General features: G+C 39.6%; 1 protein-coding gene across 1 annotated transcript in view; it reads right to left on the bottom strand.

Annotated features, from left to right (window-relative positions):
- Positions 1-21,261, bottom strand: part of LOC146503951 (uncharacterized) — a 31,020-nt gene extending 9,759 nt beyond the window's left edge. The window contains exons 1-26 of the mRNA XM_085130791.1: positions 20,743-21,261; positions 20,404-20,524; positions 20,185-20,277; positions 19,883-20,072; positions 19,635-19,797; positions 18,100-18,288; positions 17,854-18,028; positions 16,779-16,918; positions 15,864-16,040; positions 15,541-15,671; positions 14,574-14,731; positions 13,903-14,130; positions 13,029-13,367; positions 12,801-12,949; positions 12,378-12,636; positions 6,745-6,915; positions 6,165-6,322; positions 5,951-6,091; positions 5,472-5,613; positions 5,113-5,264; positions 4,779-4,904; positions 4,182-4,371; positions 2,753-2,797; positions 1,300-1,434; positions 1,101-1,160; positions 894-1,010 (exon numbers count right to left, since the gene is read on the bottom strand). Of these exons, the coding sequence (XP_084986917.1) occupies positions 894-1,010; positions 1,101-1,160; positions 1,300-1,434; positions 2,753-2,797; positions 4,182-4,371; positions 4,779-4,904; positions 5,113-5,264; positions 5,472-5,613; positions 5,951-6,091; positions 6,165-6,322; positions 6,745-6,915; positions 12,378-12,636; positions 12,801-12,949; positions 13,029-13,367; positions 13,903-14,130; positions 14,574-14,731; positions 15,541-15,671; positions 15,864-16,040; positions 16,779-16,918; positions 17,854-18,028; positions 18,100-18,288; positions 19,635-19,797; positions 19,883-20,072; positions 20,185-20,277; positions 20,404-20,524; positions 20,743-20,772 (3,979 nt within the window). The 5' untranslated portion in view covers positions 20,773-21,261. The remainder of the gene's footprint in view (positions 1-893; positions 1,011-1,100; positions 1,161-1,299; positions 1,435-2,752; positions 2,798-4,181; positions 4,372-4,778; positions 4,905-5,112; positions 5,265-5,471; positions 5,614-5,950; positions 6,092-6,164; positions 6,323-6,744; positions 6,916-12,377; positions 12,637-12,800; positions 12,950-13,028; positions 13,368-13,902; positions 14,131-14,573; positions 14,732-15,540; positions 15,672-15,863; positions 16,041-16,778; positions 16,919-17,853; positions 18,029-18,099; positions 18,289-19,634; positions 19,798-19,882; positions 20,073-20,184; positions 20,278-20,403; positions 20,525-20,742) is intronic.
- Positions 21,262-23,183: the final 1,922 nt, after the last annotated feature.

Genomic DNA, 23,183 nt, shown 5'->3' with positions numbered 1-23,183 from the left:
TGATCTTCTTTTGTCTTTGCCTGTCCTCTTCTACTTCGCAGCTCTAAGTCTCAGATCCTCTTTAGGATGTTATCATGCAATGCCATCTGTTGACTGGCACCATAGTAAAGAAGCTCAGCTAGGCGCTACACTATGAAGCGAGTTTGATATCCATGATATACTTCTGTTATCTGTCAGTTACATGAAGTTGATTATCAACTTGATAGAACAACCCAAGCTTTTCCACAGAAACACAGCTGTTGTTAGCTAACAGCTAGCTAACCTTGATGTAAATCCAACAAGCTTTGTTTTATGATCTTAAATAAAAATATAGAATAATACAATTGTTTAGAGTTTCTTTATAGTTATAACAATATCAATTTTGATGTCACAATGTTTCTGCAAAAGAGGTCTGATGGGAGTTTCTTAATTAAATGGCGTTGTCCTAGAAGCCAAACACACTAACATATGGAGAAAATCTCTCCCATCTGGGCTTCATTAAACAGCAACTAAAACACATGTGGGCATTGATGAAATCCTATCAACTGTTTAATATCAACCTACCTGAGTCACATTATCTGTAACATTTTAGATAAAGTATGTGACACACTAGCTAGCTGCACAGCAATGATCCAAATGATCTGCACATCTTATTCTTCAAACATGATGGTTGATTCATCTAAAAATATCTAGCTACCACCTGAGCCACGCACACATGCATAAAAACTTCATTTATAGAGTTTACCTTTCTGATTAAAATCAGGTCACTTAAAGATTAGCTTTCATCTCTTTAGTGCTTGAATGTTTATAAATTACAGTTAATGATTATGCTATCTAAAAGTGTCCTAATGTGAGCTGCTTCATACAGTTGGTGACTGTAATCGAAACAACAAACTCAAATCTTTCCAACTTACTTGCTAGCTCTCCTGCAAGAAGCCCTGCCTTGGAGGCCCAACCCTTTAGCTGCAGCTCCACACCCTTCAACAGCTGGAACAGAGGAGAGAGCTCCAGCAGCCTTGTCCACTCCTCCTCTAAGAAACAGAAGAAGAATGGATGGCGGTTGGTATGTCTTATCCCTTGAACATTTAAACTGTCCTATTATGGCATCATATCATAAATACCTGGAACTGTGGGAACAGCGATGTGTGTCGACTGAGTGGATCCTTTCATATGCTGGCTCTCTGTATGAGTAAATTAAAACATAATTGTTATTATTTTGTGACTATTTTTAATTCACCTTCTGACTGAAAATTTTAAAAGGAAGTTGTTACCATTCTCTGATCTGTGTAGTATGAGGTCAATATGTGTGCTCTGTCTCACCCTGGGAGTGAATGCCAGAAGATCCAGTTTGTCTCTGCGAGTTGTGTGTCACTGCCGAGCTGGCTTGTAGCCCGGTGTCCTGAGATTGAGCAATGTTCACAGTCTCCCTGAAAGACTGGGTTGAGATTCCTTTGAGAACGCACAAAGAAACGTGTTGAACCATGTATTTAAGCTGCAGAGGTTTAATATGCAAGTTGCTTGCACATTATCTCAGGGTGTGAAAGAAAGCAAACATGAAATCCTGAGTAAAAAAGCAAGAATATTATTAGCGAAGATGAAAAGGCCACAAAAATTACTGATAAACCCTCAGTTGGCTTCACCTTTGTGTGAACACATTGCTGATGTTCGGGTAAGTGACGCCTGATAAGGAACTGGTAAACTAAACTTGCTTCATAGAAATACCCCTAGTTAATATTTGGACACAGCAATCAAATACAGTCACAGGAATTAAGACTTTAAAACTCCTTAGGTTTTAATTAGTTGTTTTTTCCTCTTGCATTGTGAGGGACGTAACAATGGTATTGCTATGAAAGCATCGGGGGGGGGGGGGGGGGGGGGGGGTTGTGTATCGTTCCTAACCCTGGACATAATATGTCTAAATAGAATGACCCAGGAATTAAGTTCCCTTTAAAAGAAAACTCCATTGCCATGGCATTGTCATGGTCTATACCCAGTGTTTCTGTGTTTCCATGTTCATCTTAGTTTAATCATTTGTATTTCTAGTTCGTTGTTTCTTGTTCATTTAGTTTGTTCCCTCTTGTGGTATGTATGTTACATTCTGGCTCCCATGTTTGTCTCTCGCTCCTTCTGTTCTGTTCTGTGTCTTATTGTGTGTGTCTCATGTTTCCTGTTTTGTTTTGATAGTTCCTTGTTCATTGTATTCAGTTTTGCTTCCTCTCTGTCTCATTACGTTAGGTCTGATCCAGCTGTTTCTCATTCCCTTGTTACCCTCAGTCTTATGTCTTTCTCTGTTGTCACACCCTCCCACATTGCTCTGTGTTCTCCATTGTTCCTTGTGTTTTCAAGCTTTCTCCCTAGCTCCATGTCCTGGTTCTTGTTCCTAGTTCCTTGTTCTCAGTTTCCAGTTTTAGGTTTTGTTTTCATGTATTTAGAGTGTTTTGTTTCAAGTGTTTTGGTCCAACTCCTGCCTGCTGCACAGCATCTCATGACATCCATACCATATACATAGGCTTAAAATAAAATATTAAATTAAATAAATACAAAATCAAAGGGGAAACCATGACAAGTGACTTACACAATATGTTGTTTGCTCAATAAACGTTTTATTATCTTAGTGTTTTCTCTTTTGGGGCAAAGATTAGTCCGAAACTTAGCCAGCAGGTACATTTGTTTCACTGCTTTAAATGCTTTAATGTGTTTTTTGGCATATTGACCATATTTGTATGCTTATATGCATTATTTCTACATACACTCATATGGCACATATCTTTGACGACAGGCACGGAGGCTGTCCAGACTCTAGATGTAGTTGACAAACCTAAAACATTAAAAATCCAACTTTAGAAGTCTGTACATTTTTGAATTATGGCAGAGTTTTCATAATTTTCCCACTGTACGCCATCACAGAGGATTTTTAAAGTAAAGGATCAGGATTAACAAAAGTATAGTTTTAGTGATTTAAGAATTAAAGCAATTTTTGTACATGGCTTGCCCCCGCCCCACTCCAGGTCATGTGAGGCCTGCTATTCCCTAACTCTCGGTTCCAAACAGATGATGCAAGGGAATAGACCAGCATTAGAGAAGAAATTAAAAAAACAAAAGAAATTCTCACAGAGGCAGTAAAAACTTTAAGAGTGCCCAAATCAATAATCTGGTACATTATTTAGAAAAAAAGAACACACTGGTCAGCTCAGCAACACCAAAAGGCCAGAACACCAAACAAAAGACAACTAAAGTGAATGATGACAGAATTATTTCCATGATTATTTAAAAAACAGGGCATACAGTGAGATATGTAGCAGGAGGTAGATGTATCAGTATCAAATTCTACCGTTAAGAGATGCTCTCATTAATGCAAATACAGAGCAGAAGACTTTAATCAAGTATTCAAGTATTAAAAACTGATATTTAAAACTTTAATATAAATATATTTAATATTTAGTTTTCCAATTACTTTTGGGGAAAGTAATAATAAAGTAATAAAATAATTTTCAAACAGTGAATCCAATTCAAAATTGGCAAGGCAAAATTACAAAAACTATGAAACTGACCAAAAAAGAACCCCATCGGCCTAACTGTACTTTATATCATCTAGTTTGGTCTAGTCCCACGGTACGATTGTTTTATTTTTAACTTTTGCTGTGTTATTATTAAAGGTGTCAATTTTTATGTCTTGGAAATGTCCTTGAGTGTTTGAAATGCAGAAATATTATTTGTTATTATTGTTATTAACATAAAATGTTGATTTCATTGCTTGTTAAGTTCAATGTACTACAGAGAAATAAGGCTGTCTCAAAGGCCTCTGTTGTTTTGTAGAACATTTTTAAAATGTGGGAGTTAAAATAAGCATGAGCTCTGGAGATTGTCAGGATTGATTGTCTTGGGTTGTGGTTATGTGACCAGTCACAGGTGATTTAAGATCCCTGATTTAAGATGATGAAAAGCAGGTGTGCTCAAAATATCACGCACTGCTAAGATACAGGAAATAAGTTGATAAGTTGAGTTCTGCAGTATGCTTTTTTGTGTCCTTATATTTTTTTGGGCCCAGTACTTGCATGGATGGTTTTTCTGTCTGTATAAAGACTTTATATACAAACATCTTAAACTGGCACATCCAATGGCATGGAGAAAAGCTGAAAATTGCCTTTATTTAACTGGAAATTGTGCTTTCTTCAGGGCAATTTGTAGTATATATTATGTACCAGAGATGTGCTGATTGCATGTGTTGGAGGAGAATCCAGCTGGCTGTTTTTCTTCAAGGAGCTGGTTCAGTCTCTCGAGGAGAGGCAAAGCCTTCTGCTGAAGCAAACCCATGATCTTCACATTTGGTTTGTATCCACTGTACTGCACCAGGCCATATTCCTTGAACCAAAACTTCCCACACAGTACAGCCTAGACAGTCGAGCAGAAAAAGATAACTGTTACACAATCCATGCATTTATACAACAAGAGTGCAATCTTAAACCAAGGCACCTCACTGTCTTACTTTTACCTTCTAGTTTACCTTGAAGACCTAGAAGGATTTTAATGGATTGTTAAAATGACCCCACTGTACACACTACACAAGTTTTATCAAAGATTTATCAGAATTGATTTAAAAGTTTATGAGTTGCAAACTCTACCAGCAAAGCCATAACTTTGATAGTGAAGGGATTAAGCTTGCTTTTACCTCACTTTGGCTGTTTACTAAAGGTTCAAACAAAACTGAGAGCAAAATAAAAGATAAAAATATCTGTTCTGTTTTCTGCTATTTTTATTTCTTTTAAGGGGTTTATTTATAATCAGTGTTCTTTATTCACCTGAGCAGTGTCTGCACGGAGCAGCGAAAGGTGTCTGACAAAGTGAAGTGGATTAAGAGCGGCCTCCAACTCAGTCTGTCTGGAACAACACTGCTCCACCAGCTCTCTCTGTCTCAGTTCTCTGTCCTGCAGGAAAATAATGACAGCCTTGTTATTTACAGTGTTAGAGAGTGATTTTCACAGCAAAGAGCTGGCATTAAAGTTTAACTACAAGACGTTCCAAACCTCTCTATAGCATACATTTTTTACTGCTGGCATAAAAGAGGAAGTGGCCTAACGGTGTCACTCACACAGCTGAAGTGATAGCAATAAACCATAAAGCAACTGTTCTTACTGTAGCATGAATGTTTGTAGACCAATCTCCTGCCTGTGCCATCCATTTTTCCTGTTCCTCCTGCAGCTGATCCATATACATGTCCAATTTATCAAGGCCAGAGAGGAGCTCTGAATGCCAAACACACTGCTGATCCCATTCCTCCTCATCACCTGTTCCCACAGATGGAGAAACATAAGCTTAAATGCCTGCCAAACCAAATAAAAAGAAAAATAATATTTTAATTAATTAGTGTGCTGTGAGACACTGGCACGGAACCACTCTTCTTTGGAAAGCTATGAATATAAGTGCACTGCAGGTCATGACTATAATTTCCTTTGTGCTTTCATTCACTCCTACCAGCTTGCCAAATAATTTACCTAACGTGAGGATGTGCAGAACAAGTGGAGGCAGGATCAGAGCCAAGCGCGAGTGCTGAGCTGCTCTCCTCTGGGCCTCTGTCTGTGCTGAATCCTGCAGCTCCATGGCTGCTTCCCTCAGCTGCTTCCCAGACCACTGGGCCTGAAACAGAGTACAGACACTGTGAATGAGAAAAAGATGCACATATTTGCACAATGACACTAAAAAGCCAAATGCATGCACACATCCCCATTCTAAGGTGCAGAGAACAGACACACACTTTCATATCTTCATGTAGAGGAACATTGAGGAGGAACAACATTTTCACTTGCAGTGCAGGGAAAGAAATTGAAAACTTTATTTTCCAGTGTTTGCTCCAGATTCATTTGCATTATTTGTAAATGTTAAAACAGCTCAACTCTTTGAATTTCTTGCTCTATACTTCGAGTTAAGGCTCTATAAGATATTTAGAACCAGAAAGGAAACCGCTCCTGCTGACCTGATAAGAGTTTACGTCTGTGACTCTGAAGAAACACTGGGACAGAGTCGAGTCCAGATCAGTTAGAATATCTTCCTCCCGCTGCCTCTGTTGCTGCCAGTAACCGTTTCGCACACACACCTCTCTTTGAAGTGCCTCCACCTGGCAGGAAGAAATAAAAAATATATACATCACCCAGAAGAAGGGGGAATTTGTGAAAACATCTATCTGTTACCTGCACACTGTCAGTTTGATCTCTAATCATTAACCAGTAGGAAGACGTGACTGGCACAACATTTTTTCTAGATGCGTCCAGCCTTGCCCCGACGACTGGGGCCAACAGCCCTGTCACTGGGTCAACAGTCTGAGATCCATAATGGATCGCCACCAGTCCTGTGAAGTATAACAGCATCAGTAAGCAGAACTTCCACAATGCTGTAATGTTTAACAGAATTTAATTGGAGATCATTTATCTGAAATTTCCTGAGTAGGACTAAACTTCAAACGCTCCTGTGCCGGTTCTTGGTTTAGATACGATTCACCTGCACTACAAGCTGTTAGTTCTCATTCTCACCCTTCTTTTTTCAAGTAATTCCTCTGTCATTAGTGCATGGGGATCTGCCAGGCCCAGGAGCTGCTGCCAGTCTCCTCTGAAGCCTTCCCCAAACTGCAGCCTCAGTTTATACTCACGCCACCTGCCATTATCTCCTAGACATGCTATCAAACCTTAATGAGGATGCAGTCCTAGCTAGTGAAAAGCCAATTAGACAAGATTAGGTTTTATACTATATATCAAAAGCATGTTTTCACAATACCTTTTCCATTTGGGTCCTCCATGGTCCCTGCCAGTGGTATTGTTTTCCCAGAAACAAGATCAGTCTGAAATCCCAGGATCGGTACACTAAGGCCAGATCCTAAAGGATCAGGATACTCCACCCCTAGCAAAGCCGGTACACATATATCTGAACCTGGCAGAGGCATCTCTCCTGGTATGAACAAAACAGGAGCATGTTATAGAAGAAGAAACAAATGCAATCATTCAAGTTCTGTCAACTAACATATTTCTATCAAGGCTTTTTAACCAGTGTTAAAAATAATGAATTTTTACATTCATTACACATAAATGCAGACAAAACCTTTTTTAAATGAAACATGATCATGGTTTCTCGAAACATCTTACAAAACATGTTAAACATCATGAGAAGTGAACCTAATCACCTTAATGATTATCAAGGAAAAAAGGTCAAACACTGCAGTTGTGGCAACTACAATGGGAAAGTCAAAGAAACTCACTGAAGATCTACAAAAAACTGTAGATTTATATAAGTTGGGAAGCTCTCTTGGACTCTTTTCAAGCAGCTGTAGATTCCAAGACTTCAACAACTGTAGACACAAACAATTGTATATAAGAGGAATAAAACAGCTCCACCCAGAGGAAATTGGTTTGTTCAGGAACCACAAAGGCTCAACCAAACTCAGCCATGAACTGGAAACTTCTGGAACACCAGCATAACTGTTTCCAGTCAATCACAGTGGTGGTAGCATCATGCTGTGGGGTTGTTTTGCTGCCAGTGGTACTGGTACATTGCGCAAAGTAGATGAAATATTGAAGGATGGTTACTTCAAATTCTTTAACTTCACCTTAAATCAACAGCTAGGTGGTTGAAACATGGGGGAATATGTATATATTTGAGCCTGAATATATTTTTGACAATGTGTGGATGTCAAAGGCCAATCCTTGTTTTTTAAAGTTATTTAAAATGTATTCTGTATAATAGTTCCACTGGGGAAAATTTAAAAAAAATAATTAAAAACACCAAAGTACCATGTTATTCGAAAGTTTATATAAACCTGTGACTGTTTATGGGCAGTTGCACAGATATTGAAATCCATGCCATAAAGTTCCCAGTGCACAGTTTCTGTGCTGATGTTAATGTCAGAGAAGGTTTGGAGCTGTGCAGTTATTGAGCGAGCAGTAAGTAGCTCACCACTTAAAGACCTCGTTCTGTAAGTTGACAAGGTCTGACACTTCATGACTGTGCTGTTGTGGTTGTGGTACACTAATGCCACTTACAGTTTGTCATATCTAGGGGGGAAGAAATGTCTTGTTGCAACCATGTCATCCCATTTAGGGCGATCGTGGCTCAAGAGTTGGGAGTTCGCCTTGTAATCGGAAGGTTGCCGGTTTGAGCCCCGGCTTGGACAGTCTCGGTCGTTGTGTCCTTGGGCAAGACACTTCACCCATTGCCTACTGGTGGTGGTCAGAGGGCCCGGTGGCGCCAGTGTCCGGCAGCCTTGCCTCTGTCAGTGCGCCCCAGGGTGGCTGTGGCTACAATGTAGCTTACCATCACCAGTGTGTGAATGGGTGGATGACTGGATATGTAAAGCGCTTTGGGGTCCTTAGGGACTAGTAAAGCGCTATATAAATACAGGCCATTACTGTAAACCACTCAAATTCAGTGAACTCTTTATAAAATCCCATTCCTTTATTAGCATTTTTGTAGGTGCTTCATTTTATGGAGCTGTAAGTGTGGGACTGAAAAACATCTGAATTCAAAGATTAACATGTAAAGGTCAAAACTCTATGCAAAGCCTTTCTGGAATTTCTTAATACGTGTAGTTTCCTATTGTGCAGGAAACTGTTTGACTCCCTCACAAAGGCTGTGTTTTGGTTTTTGGCCTAACACTCTCTCTGGTTACCAATCAGCTATTTCTAATTACTAGAATTCAGGGCTTTGTACTACTGGAGAAACACGTTTCCATGCCTGCAGGAGACTGCAATGCAAACTATGTAAATCAAAACTGGATTATTTCTGGCTCTTGTGCATACTGAATTATAAATATGCTTTATCTGCAGCTAAGGTAATATGTTTCTTTTACATAACCAATAGCAACAAAAAGTCAAGCATACTTCTCGGCGCAGCAGCCAAATTTAGCTTAGAGGTTTAACATTACTTAGGTTAACTAGAGGCTGGCCTGTCTGCTGTAAAAAGTTAAATGTCTCTTAATTTCCAGCTGGAAAAAAAAACAGACACTGGCCATTAAACTAACGGTCACTTTGATTTCTCAAATTGTGAAAAATCTGTTATGTTTGATTCTAACCGTTCTCTAATAATCAAGACATGAACGATATCACCAAAACACTTTTTCATAAGGTTTTTTAGGTCAAGGTTTTTTAATTCAGGTTGTTTTCTGTGTTGGAAAAAGGTCATATGAAAAAAGTGAGGCATGAGTCATTCTCCTTGGGCTAATGACTCATTTCCAAAAGCCATATTACGCTTCAAGTTTTATGGGTTACTAACGTTGTTCCACTAAGGAGGAGCCAATAACTGAAAGACGTACTCAGTCCTTAGCAAATGCTTTGTGTATTTTATATATATGTGTGTGTGTGTGTGTGTGTGTGTGTGTGTACAATATCTGCTTTGTTTTATTTATTTATTTGTTTGTTTGTTTGTTTTTTTGAGACAGGCTCCTTGTGATATATAAAGGTCATGTAAGAAAAAAAACAACAACTTTAACTTAGTAAATGTCATTGTCCTGGAGCTCTTCTTCACTTCCAAAACCTAATTTAAACTTTGAAAACAGACATGGACAGACAAATTACCCATGAAATGTTTCTCCTTTGTTTTCAGCAGCAGTAGATATTTACTCACTTTTTATAGAAACATCCAAAAAGCAAATCAAATGGTGTGCATATTCCCATGTGCAATACGATAAATAAAATGACTACATCTTCCTGTTTTCAAAAGCATGGACTTTGAGGGGTGTGTATCACAATGGGCTGTGCAAAAATAAACGTGGGTTGAACAAGATTCATTTTATGCATCTATAATTTGGAATTGAGTGTGACTCGGGCACCCCACACCTTGCAAACCTATGATTCACACCACCACAATTATTTCATATTTGTGACATGATGGTAGGGATGATTCACACCACTAACAACAGTTCACAGTTATATGAAGTCATTTGTCACAGAAGAAAAGGTGTGACAATGTGAATTGTATTGCCTGTGTGACATTAACCCCTGGTGGGACAAAGATTTCAAGTTTTTCCTAATTAATAAATCAAAGAAACCTTCTTTCTTATTGTTGTTTTGTCAAGATTCAATTCTACTCCATTACAAATTACTGGTAACAAGTTGAAAAAAAAAACTACTATGTTATTTTTTGTATTATTTTTTGGACACTTTTACTTCTATGATTATCAAAGTTCCTATACCTAACTATACTCTCATGTATTTTAAGTATGAATACACTATTATGATGATACCTTTAAAATCAACAGTTCCCTGTTAATGGTGCCAATTAATATCCACACCATTGATTTTTGCAGTAAATACATTAGGCTTTGCATGTCTCTGTGTTCTATTTCTACTAATGTGCAACACTTTTCTGCTTTGGTGATTTTGACCTCAGTCTTAAAAGTAGGTTAGCTCATGAGTTTCATTTTGCACACTTGGGGAAATCCAAGCTGTGGAGCCTAAATATCCTTTGACTTATTTTCACATTTACAGTTTATGTAAATATTCTTTGTATTTGCTCCCACTTTATATCTCGTTTCATTTTCCCCTGACATGCATTTATGAGATATTTCTCTTCACTGCTACGCTGACGATACTCTGGTGCAGCTGGGTGTTAAAGCCTGTGACCTTAGCATGCTGAGATCACTAAATGACTCACAAGATTATATCAAAAACAGAATGTCTCAGAAATTTTCTGCAGCTTAATTATATCAGGAAATAAATCCTGTGTTTTGCTGACTCCCTGATGGATCACATTAAGCCCCCTACAAACAGTCATAGGTATTGCTTTGATTGTAACTTAAGCTATTTACATCAACTTTCAAAAGTAAATACAAAATAGAAATAAATCTATATTTAAAAGATATAAAGGCCTTTTCACGTCTTTGTCTCCTCATCCCTACAAATATTTCAACAGCCTCTTCCCCTGCCTCAATTAAAAACTCATTAATTGCCTCCTGAATGTACAGAACTTGGTTGCCATGACTACTGAACAAAAACCAAAAGCAATGACAACATTTTATCAGTACTTACACCTTTGGTGATTTTTTTAACCATGTTCATCAATTATGAGCATTTTGATCGTGTTATGTTTTCAGTATCTTGTGATCAGAGATGGACAATAACGTGTTTGTGTAATCCAATTACTTTTTCAAGTAACGAGTAATTAGATTACTGTTACTTTCTCATAAACAGGCTGCACTACTCCGTTACTAAACCATGATTGTTTGTGAGAGTGTCTCATGACAATGACGTACGAGCGTGCAACGTCCATGGCAACAACAGACGTGTGTAGATCAGCAATGGATAATATGGAGCACGGGAGAGAGTACGACCGTGCAGTGCTTAAAGCTTGGAAGTACTGACATTACTTTGAGTTTGACTCCGTAAAAAGTGACACAAACATTAGTGTCTGATGTACACTCTGCGTGGGAATAAAACTTCTTTCTACAGCAAAAAATGGAAACTTCAAATCTGAGCAAGCACCGAGCACGCTGTAACGGAAATGTGAAATTCACAGAGAAACCCCCAGATCCCCCCACTGACATGACCGCTGCAGCACCAGACCACACTCCTGCTAAACAGGTGAAACTAGATGTAAGAGTGACAGGATTTTGTGTTTTATTTTTTGCTGTCTTTTACTTGCATCTATTTGAAAGAGTGAGTATAAACACAAAACATTATTTTATATGCTCGAATATGCAGAAAATAGGTTTAAATGTTAAACAAATTTCTTCAGGTAAGAGAGTATGGCGTATAATTTCATTTTTGCTTGATGCAGTGTGCATAAAGTTAAAAATTAAAACTAAGTAAACTAAGTAATAAGTAATTAATTACTTTTGAAAATAAGTAATCAGTAAAGTAACAGGATTACTTTCTTGGAGAAGTAATCAGTAATTAGTAACTATTACTACTTGCATTCTTGTGCAGGTTGTAGAAATAAAAGTAAAACTGTATGCTTATGCAACCTTCGGTTGTTCTTGGCCTCTGCACAGAAGTGTGTATTTCAGAGTTATGTTACTATTTATGTTTGCTACAGTATCAAGTCTGAATCTCTCTTCTCTGAGAAATGACTTCATTAAACTTTCTGAAGTTAGTAATAAGTGCATTTCAATATGCTGGGTAATAGACCAACACCTCGTAATTTTTCCTTTCAGCAACCAGACTGTTTGTGGTAGATGGTGAGCAAAGATTAAGATGAAAAGCTAAAAGGAGATTGAAATGCTAACTTTTTTTTCCATGTGGGGAAATGTATTTTTAGTAAACTTAGAGAAGCTAAACGTTTAGAGAGCACCTAAAGGTGAAAGATAAGAGCTTCTCAAGAGAGAAAGAAGCAACAACAACAACAAAAAGGAGAGAAGAAAAAATGTTTTTTTTTAAACTGTTTTGTACTGCCCAAAACAAACTATTCAAGCATTTCCTCACCCAGAGTCCCTCCATCCTGCTGCAGACCCATGGTCCACTCCTGCAGGATCTCCAACCTGGTCTGTAGCTGTAGTTGACAGTGCAAACTCCTCCCCCAGGCCTGCTGGAGCTCTTTGGCTGCAGTGAGAAGATGATCTTGTTGACTACTCCCTCTGTCACTGCCAGGTTGGGACTGCACATGTTGCAAACTTTGATCTGAACCCCACTCTTCAGTTAGTGGCTTCAGCACATTCAGTACTTTGAACAATGCTGCCAGAACCTGTGAGACACAAATCTTACTCTGACTCCAAAATGTTTTTATTTTTAAATCAAACATCTGCTATTATCTGTTTCAGTTGTTTTGTTACATAGAAACAGTTACATTTTATCATATCGATACTTATTAAGTAAATGCAACCAAAAGCAGTCAGTCTAATTAAGCACCTTGCTTTCTAATAAAGTTTGATATCCTCCTGCATGGGGCACTAGTTGTCCAGCCCGTATGGTTGCACCTCCAACTCTCGCCATCTGCCCACTCAGTGGTTCAACAAAGGGCTCACCCAGCAGGACTCCACCTACTGGCAGCACATCTCCTACAGAGGCATACAGAACAAGTTTGTCTGACTGAAGTTATGTACTCTAGAGTGTAATGGGAACTCCAGCAGCTCTAACCTGTTATTGGATCCAAGCTCACCCCAACGGTGAGCACAATGTTCCCTGTCCTGGAGTCCAGCATAGGATAACCAATCTGTATAGGCTGTGGTAAGCGGGTGAGAGGACAGACATGGACTCTTCCCAGAGGGTAGACTAACCCAGTTTGGGGGTGAATGGTTACTGCCAGAATAGGTACTGGGACCCCTTTGTCAGGGTCTGCCATGGGAATCCCCAGCTGCAGTCTCTGGCCTGGTCGGAGGCCTCTGAGGTGAGTGCTGGGGAGAGGCTGGTCTGAGTGGCAGGAGGTCGGGTAAGGAATGAAAGGAAGGAGAGGACTATCCCACTTCCTGTTATCATCTGGAATCATTTAAAAACAGCACATAATTGAGGTCTCAGACATGTTTCATGAACCATATGAGCCCTTCTTCAGTAATCTTTAATGCGTGTCATAAGTTATTTTCCATGAGATGAGCTATTTTAGCATAAAATGGTTATATTCATTTTGATTCAGTTCAATGCTGCTTGAGATGACCAGGATCCCAGTGTATTAGTCTTTCTATTTGTAGAAACAGCATGTTTTGGTCAAGTTGTAACATATTTAACACAAATGATCTGTTCTTCTTTAGTAATTGTATTCTAATAGCACGGTTTTAAAAATTACTCTTGGTGAATTTAGATTTATTCATCTCTAAAATACAAAAGATTGCCATTGGTGTTTTGTGTTTTCTGAGCATAAACACAAGAGTGATTGATTGGGCTCTTTATTTATTTATTTATTTTTAAGTCTTTTTAAGTCTTTTTTCTAAGTCTGAACTAAGTTCACATGAAATCTTTTTTCTTTGACTGTTTTATTTAGCATTGCCCTCCTCAGTAACCCACAGACAATTCATACCTGTACAATGGTCAGCTGTGCAAACTAATGTAGAGCTGGCAGGATCAAAGGCCACGTTTCCAGCAATGGGCAGAACTCTACCGGTGTGTGGATGAACAAAGAAATTAGGTGGCACTGCCATCGTGTGGCCGCTGCTCAGCAGCACATGGCTCTGAGCATTTGGCCTTATGAGGCCTGTGACTGAATCACAATAAACAGCCCCAGAGACACGGACGGACCCATCAGGATCTGGAGTTAAGCAGAAGAAGAGATTACTGTGATCAATCATCTAAATAAAATTTTCATTTAAACCCATTCACACTGTTTGTAAATTTAAATCCCCAGTAGTTATTCAGCCTTATGTGGCTACACAGCTATGTTTGATTTACAACAAAAACATACAGCGTATATTTTATTGGATACATCATCTAACATTTAGCAAATTAATAATGGCCTGTAAATGGCCTGTATTTGTATAGTGCGTTACTTAGTCCCTAAGGACCCCAAAGCGCTTTACACTACATTCAGTCATCCACCCATTCACGCACACATTCACACAATAATGTATTCTAACCCAGCTTTTCTCAGCCATAGTCTGTCTGCATGTTGCAGTGCACCTAATAAGCAGCAGATGGTGTAGTTTCTTTAAGAAACATAGGCGCAGATAAACAAATGAAAGAGTTTTGACTCACCAAAGATGTCGTCTTTGGTAAGGACAGTTCCAGTATCAGGGCACAACAGTTTGGCTCCTATACCTTCGCCCAACAAGCCCCAAGACCCCTGACGGTGGCACTCTGCCGACAGTAGATCTCCCATCTCATCAACCAGTGATGTTAACCTCTGGATCAAACTGAAGATGGGAGACAGCAAATTGAATATTCAAGGGAATTTAAACCCTTAAACTCTAAGGTTCCTCATTACTACAGTCATGTGGAAAAAGAACGTTTTCACAGGACTCTATGCATGTGAAAAACGACATACATCCCACGATTCAAAAGCTTGTAGAATCACTTTTTAGCCACATTAACTTGTATAAATTGATTATTAATAATTGAGTATTCATTTATGGACAGCTCTTTTAAGGTCCCACCATTGTATTTCACTAAGAACTTTGATTTGCCAACTGCACCACCTTCTTTTCTTTTTCATCCAATTTCTTGTACCTTTGCTGCTGCACTGAAAATCATTGTCCCGTTATGTTACCCAATTTCAGCCATCTATGTTACCATCTAGAGTCTACTCAAAGACTGCAAGTTGCCTAGGTCCTGTTGGTGCAAAACAAGCCCGATTATCACCCCTCCACCCCTGTCCTTGACAGTTAGTATCAGATGATTGTGCTGATATGCTGTGTTTGGTTTCCACCAAACATGGTGATGAGCATTATGTCCAAACATCACTACTTTGGACTCATCTGTCCAAAGGACAGTCAGTCAGTCTTATAGAGCCAGTCTTTTTTTTTTAATTGTGCTATCATAAACTTTAACATTCAACATGCCAATTGAGGTCTGTAGCGTCTGATATGTGGCTCCTGGGTTTTTTAGTCAGACCCTGGGGTGAATTTGTTGGGACCTCCACTGTTGGGGTACTGAGTAAACACACACCTGGCTCTTTCTTTTTCACATGGCTGTACTTGAATAACTGAACAAATGAAAGCTTTACATTTGTTGGAACAGTTCAGTGGAAGTCTGGTTGTTACTATAAAGCTTAGACAGTAGTCTGGTGCACTCTCTGAGCCGAGATGTGAACACACTGTGGATCCTCCACTGGGTCTGCTGCTCTCGCCTCAGAACCTGAAGAAAACCAGTCATACTTGATCATGTATACCTTGCTAATGCAATAATTTTACATGTGAAAGTATATACTTGTTGAGCGATGCTATATAAATATACTTTACTCAAACTGATGCTACACTTGCTATTAAACCTTTTATTAAAAATTTGAATATAATTTGACATGTATATGCAACTTAGTAAAAGGTAAACCTTCAGCTGACTGTCAAGTAGTGTCCTCAGCTGTGAGGCCAAAGATTTTCGTCGCACCACCTCTCGTTCAATCTCCCTCCTCAACATCTCATAACCTTCCCCCGGCTTTTCCTCAGCGATCATACGTGGATGGAGTATTTGCAGTTTTCCAAGCACTCCTTGGTATAGCTCTTTTACCTAGATGAACACATATTTTGGAGACAAAAAGAAAACATTAAGCGTTTGTCATAACCAGATAATCTATTGACAGCCCAAAGCAACAACCACATATTTAAATAGCAGTAGTGAGAAATGCAAGCTGCAAGAAGTGCATCAGTGCAAAATGTTCCATCTCCACTTACATCTTTAACACCTGAGCTGTCCTGAGGGCTGTAACCAAAATCTGTTTTTTTTTTTTTTAATAAATTAACTCTGCGCAGTGTTGGGAGAAATGTTTTCCAAACATTCCCAAGTTGCTCTTTCTCAAATTACACAAAAATAAGATCTCTTCCAAATGTTCACTATAGCAAATATTCTGTTTTGGCAAGAGATGGTTATGCAGCATATGCCTATGCTGTAAATTCTCCACAAAATGTCCTGTTCAATGGGGCATTACTGAAAGTTTGTACTTGGGAGCTGTCAGGTTTTCCAATCAGACTGAATCAGACATTTGTATTCTTCCCTGCAAAGAAGCTTCATTTTAAAAAAGAAAAAAAAAAGACACCTGAGGGCTAAATTATTTATTGCCTATTCATAAACCAATAATAGGCATATTCAATATGCAGCTTTTATTTTAAGAGTGCAAAAGAGAATACTCTTATCTGATGTGTTTCTTGAGAGAATAAGCATAAGTGTGTGTGAGTGAGACAAGAGAGTAAGCGTTTATCATTTGACATCCTTTGTGATTGATTGGCATTTAAACTAACAGCAGCAGACCTCAGTGGTGAGTTGTCCCAGTCGTGTAGTGACAGACAGGCTCTGCTTGAGCAGGAGGCTGTAAAAGGTGTTGCTGTTGAATGCCTCCAGATCCACCTGGTGCTCATAATCCCAGAACTCCTCCGAGGCATCTGTGGAGGCTGTAAAATAAACACCGTCACAAAGAAAAGGATCACAACAATATAAAAAACTCATCCATATTCCATAACTTATCTCAAGGTGAACTTTGATGGGTTATAGCATTATATGATCTTTTGAAACACGTAAGCATGTTTTGCAACATCCTCTCTACTGTTCATTTACAGACACACAGAAGCCTTGCTAAACATTTCACATTTTACAAGCGTGTAGCAGGTACTTATTTCTCCCTTTTAACAGATATTTTAATATGAAAATGTAACATTTTGTGGCATAAGAATTAATTTTAAATGAAGCAATAAGGTCTTGAGGGAACTCCATAAGTTCCCTCAAGATCCCTGATGTCCATGGACAAGCTGTTCCTGGCAGTTCCCAAAGCTTTTTCAGTTATTGTGGAATGATCTCCCTGCCCATGTTACGTTGCTACCCCTGTTTATCTGTTTTTTAAAAACACATTTTACAATTTATTTTTATTTCTTAACTTTTAATTCAGAATAAGCCTTTACCTGCTATTTGTTCATATTATTATTCTAGTTTTTGTTGTACTGTCACATTGATTTGGGGGGTATTTTGGTGCTTTGTATAGCACTTTGTCAAAACTGTGTTTTTTATAAGGGCTCTACAAATAGATTGGATTGGATGTGGGCTGTTTTCATTTTTCTATCAATGAGAAATCAGGCATATAAAGAGGGGGTTTTTTTTAGCAGTGATTGGTTGGAAATTTCACCTTAGGGTCATTGCCGGTGCTACATAAGATGTTACAAGAGTTCTCAACGTGTCAGTGTGTCGTTTCATGTTCATTCAAGTGCCATATGTGTACACTCTGCAGGTGCCTTAGTTGAAGTGGAGAAAACCATGTTATTTATGTAATGTATTGGGCTTTAGGGTTTCCACGAATGAGTAAAGTGTCAAAGTGTTTACGTCTACAATGTTCCACCTGGCTGAATGGAGCCTCGAGTCATTCTCGATTGTTGGTTTCGATGAGTCTTTCTCTGTGAGATCACCCTTGAACCTTTTGACGAGTAGTCATCCATTTGGTAGGCCAGCTGCAGCGAGCGGTACCGTGCTTTGATTGGCTCCTTTTCCGGCCATCCATATTCACGAAACAGAATCTACATAGTACAGACTCATCAATTAGAGTGATACCTTTATATTTCATATATACTTGTGTATGTAGACTAACCAGCATTGTCACACATAAACAGAGGATGACCACAGCTCCAAACATTATTCCTACGGTCACCAGCCAGTCTGGCCGAAGTAACAGGTTGCGTCTCCTACTGATTCCCAACCTGGTCACGTGACGTGGGATGGTAGGGAAGAAGGAGCCAGGCTCATAGCACTGGCCACCCGCAGGCATCACTCGTACATACTGAATAATGAGAAATAAGTAGTTAGAGTATCGTGGCATAGCAGAAAGAGAGAGAGAATTTGTGTAAATTTACATTTACTGTATACTTACTATTTACTTGTTGCTACATCAAGGAAGTTATCGTGTTTGGCTTCACTGATTGGAATTTGTTTTTTAAACTACCTACATTACATTGTATAAGAGAGGTAAAGACGAGAGTGCAAGTAGGGTGGATTTATGACAGAAGGACAGCAGAGAGTTTACAAGATAGTAGTGAGAGCTGCTATGATGCACATTTTGGAGACAGCGGCATCGGCAAAGAAGCAGGAGGCCAAGCTGGAGGTGGTGAAGCTGCTCAGATTTTTGTTGGGAGTGACTAGAAGGGACAGGATTGTAAATGAGTACATCACAGAGAAAGCTTAAGTTCAGCATTTAAGAGACAAGATGGAGATGGACATGCAGAGGATTGATGTGGCGGAAGAGGATATAAGGGATAGAGAAAGTGGAGCAGCCAAAAGAAGAAGACTTAAATTTCCTTGTTTGATGGAACAAACGTGGATTACCTAATAGCTATTTACTAACAAGGTGTAGCTGTTTATAACACTAGCTTCACGAGGTATGCTTAAGGAGTCTGTAATAATCCAAAATGTGGAAACCTTAAAGAATACAGCTGTGGTCAGAAGCTAACATCCACTCATCATGTGCATAAATGTCGTGGCAATTTGGGCTTTTAATGATTTCTTTGAACTGTTCTTTTCCAGGGTGAAATGACTGTACAGCATACATGTTTAATGACTTTAAAAATGAAGAATCTGGTGCACAAGCTTGAAGTTCTTTTGGGTTGTCTCTAATCCACACAGCGTCAAAAGCATACATAAGACTTCAAATATATACATACACCCACACTACTATTTGGTTCGTTGTCCCTTAGTAAACTGCACCTGAAGCTTTTGGTAGCCAACAGCAAGCGTATGGCATTTTTCCCTCTGGATATTTGACCTCTCTTCTTGGCAGAATAGTTAATTTAGACTGGTTGGTTTCCTGTCAGGAACAAGCTTTTAATATATTCTACAAATGTTCAATAGAGTGGAGGTTGGGGCTTTGGGAAGGTCATTGCAGAAGCTTAATGTTAGCCTGCCTTATCCATATCAAACCCAGTTCTGATGTGTGTTTGGGGTCATCATTGGAGCACTCGACTCCAAGTTTCAACCATCTAGCTGCTGATCTGAGGTGAGGTTGAAAACCTTGGAGGTAGTCCTACTCTTCACAATCAGTTCAAAGAAATCATTAAAATTCCTCCAAATAACCATAACTATGATGAGTCCTTAAACTTGAGCATAACTGTGTATTTTTGTAAAGTTTGTTACCAAATGTTTGTGCTGATGGCTGCTCGGTGTAAAGACATATACTCCCGGCTGGCTAAAGACCACAGCAAAGCAGCTAGGAGGAGTCCATGACAATGTCAGCTCTTCTTTTAACTGTCTGAATGCGCCCCAGTCAAAGTCAGTGTTTGTGTTGTACAAGTTGTCACTGAAAGACATAAATAAGCGAGTTGGGAGAAAATGTACAAACAGAGGCAGGAGAAAATGGGCATGAAAACAAGTATCCGGCTTACATGTCATACTGGGGATAGTGACGTAGGCTGACAGTGAAGAGTATTACATCACCCAAATGGAGACATGCTGTCGGGTTCAAAACGCCACTTATGCTTGGCCTTCTTCCTTTTCCATTAATATCAGCCTTATCTCCTCTCTCCATTTCTGTGTCTCCATGACTGATGTTTCTAATGCTGACATAATGTTTCCCTGAAAATCCACAATGCGGTGCCCTCATTATTGCAGCAATTACTTGGGTAAAATTGCTCATGCATTCATTTGTGTTTTCATGATGTGAAAAGATTGTTTTATTATGGCACACCAGCTGAGCTCTGAGAATCCTGTTGAGCGGTGTCAGGAAACAGTTGCTCAAGTTCCTTTGGGAGGCCGCTGAGGAGGCCAAGGAAGCCCGCATCTGCAATCAGACAGGAAGAAGACAGATAGATGGGGGGAGGGGAGTATTAGAGAGCGAAAGAGAGGGGGAGCTGCAAAGCGATAAAGTGCAGGACATAAAAGGCATTGTGTGCGGCTGCGTCTCCACCTGTTGTTTGAACAATGTAGACAGGACGTGATGACTGGATCTGGCTGCTGCACTGCAGGTTCCCTTGGGAGTCCCACTGTTTAAAAATTGTCTCTAGCACACTGCCTGAGACGCTCGACACCTGAACACACACAATAAGTGAGTTTGCCATTAATAGGTCACTGCAGCACTGTCTGCAGCTTTCTCTTTTGGAGAAATAAAGAGGTTTTCGCATAGATGCGTGCATATTATACCTAAAAACTGTCCATCATATGATAGTTTCAGTGCAAATGTTACTTTATATAGTTATCACACAGTTTTTGTGCTTCGGTGCATGAACCTGCAATTTCCTTTCTTTACCTGATTGTCATAGCTCCACACCAGTCCCATTTCCCCATTGGTCTCGCACTGGAGCTTCAGTTCAGCAGCTGTCCTGCTCCTGCAAAGGCCTCCACATGCAGCTCTTCCAGGAGGCTCTCTACAAATGCACAGGCCCAGCTCCCCATCAAAACCCCGGTAGTCCTCTGCAGTATGGCACACCTGCAGGAAAAAGGCAGGGCAAGAATCAGCTCACAGTTTTTAGTGGTCTCCTTTCTAAACAGAAAGAACAGTGAAAGCATTGCTAATGAAGTTAGAGTTTCATGCAGTAGTTAATGGTTAAATGCTAAGTGGACTTAATATGAGTCTGTGCTAGGTAAACTATTGTCAGGTTCATGTAAGAGAGGGCAAAGACTGGTTTGTACTCATTAGCCTTGCTTAATATGTTTAGTCAGTGTGTTCTGTAAGCAGACTGCAGTTTAAAACTGAACTTCTGTCACATATCTTGAGCACGGGTTTCCTGTCTAATGTCATTTTGTGGCAGAACCTTTGCCCTACTTTGACTGTATACATCTGATTATGACATGATTGCACAATGCATAACCTGCTGACTACAGTGAAATGACCACTGGTGTCTGTCCAGGCAGTCTCCATACTGTGTACGGGTTTTTCCATCTCTGCAGACATCGTACTGTTGTAGTACACATTTGTCTCCATTTCCGGTGGTTTGATAGCCGATGGTGCAGTGGCAACGTCCATCACTGCCCTGTGGAAAACTCAGGGGGATAGCAGTTCATGCTGTGGTCAGTTTGTTACCTAATATTCCAAAGTGCTCATTCATTCATTCCTTCATTCATTGACACACACAAACACACTGCACTTTGAACCTTACTACATATCAGAGTATTATTATTACTCAGTCTGAACATTGATTTTCCTGTCCTCCCTTTTTTATACAACTGTATACACAAACACCGATATGACAGCGAGACAAATCTCATATCTGTTAGTCTGAGCTGATGAAAGAATATCTCAACACCTGCGCGCACTGCAGCAGGCTAGGAAATTTGACCCTGAAGTGAGGAAACTTGATCAGAAGCTATTGAGCTTGAAGCTACAGATTGTTCTGTCGAATGTTTCAGAGGGAAAGTGAGGAAGATACTCTACCGACTATAAAAGTGTTCCCACTGGAACAGGGCTTTCCTAACACAAAAAATACAGGCTTGGGGAATTTGAGCTCTTCCTTGGGTTTAATTTATAATGGATGAACTCACAAGACAATAAAGGAAGTGTGTGACTAGTGCTGTCGAAAGCTGTGATGTGTCAGATGAAGTCAAATGAAAACAATGGGGAGAACACATAGATACACTTAACCCACAATCTGCACAAATACCCGGGTGGATCCAATCATGTGAAAAACACTTCAACAAAACAAGCCAGTGAACAACACCTGAAAACTCTGTCCCTCTTCTGGACAGATGCAAGTGTCCTGGCCAGGCACAGGCTGCTGAGCCACTTGACCACAGGGAAGGGGGGAATACAAGCCTGGTCTAGGGCAGTAGTGATGGGCAGGACACTTCAGACAGCTGTCCATGGACACAGCTCCAGCATGTGGACCATATGTTCCTTTAGGACAGGGGACTGGAGTGGGGCTCCCCAGTGGGCAGTAGAAACCTAATAGAAACAATAACATTGTGTCTCACACACACACACACACTATAAAACAAATCTTTTGTCATCCATTTTTCTTTATTCTCTTTATTTTTGCGTTGTTGTAATGTTTTCCAGAATAATGCCACTTTATTATGCACTCAAAACAGCCTACCTGGCTGACAGCGTGGTCTCTCTTGGTTATGTCCACTGAAGTTGTTTCCACGAGTCACAGTTAGCAGCACAGAAGCAAACAGCCACCGCAGAGAAACTAACCCCATGCATTTGCAAGTTTGCTGCATTGTTAATATGTCCACCAGTGAAGTAAAAACCAGATGAACATCAATCCCAACTCTATTCCAGACTGTGGAAGGAAAAAATGAGTAGAGTTAAATCCATGATCCTTGTTTTCATCATAGACTGGAAAGTACTTCTAGAGATGCTGCAAACCCACAGAGATGCAAGGTAAGTAGTGTGCTAGTTAATCTGCATAACTTTCAATGGCTTGCTGAAAAATTTATAAGGCCAGTAAGGTAAGGTGACAGTAAGAGTGGAGTGACTGGTCACTGGTGGAAAGCAGCAAGGAAAAACAGACTGATGCTGCCTGATCACATTACTGCTTTTGTTCTTCTCAATGCTACCATGATACTGATTAATGATTTGGCTCCTGATGTACAACAACGCAGCTTTGCTTTAGAGGAGTCTACTGAGAACGAGGTGCGTCTCATCTAAGAGAGGATATCAATAAGATTTTTGTACAGAAATGCCACTGCAGATTCTGCTTACAGGTCAAATTCTTTGTTGATTTCCTTATTGATTCCTGAAAAAATGTA

The sequence above is a fragment of the Neolamprologus multifasciatus genome, chromosome 14, assembly GCF_963576455.1.
Source record: "Neolamprologus multifasciatus chromosome 14, fNeoMul1.2, whole genome shotgun sequence".
NCBI classification, from domain to species: Eukaryota; Metazoa; Chordata; class Actinopteri; order Cichliformes; family Cichlidae; genus Neolamprologus; species Neolamprologus multifasciatus.
This window is presented reverse-complemented; position numbering and strand designations above follow the sequence as displayed.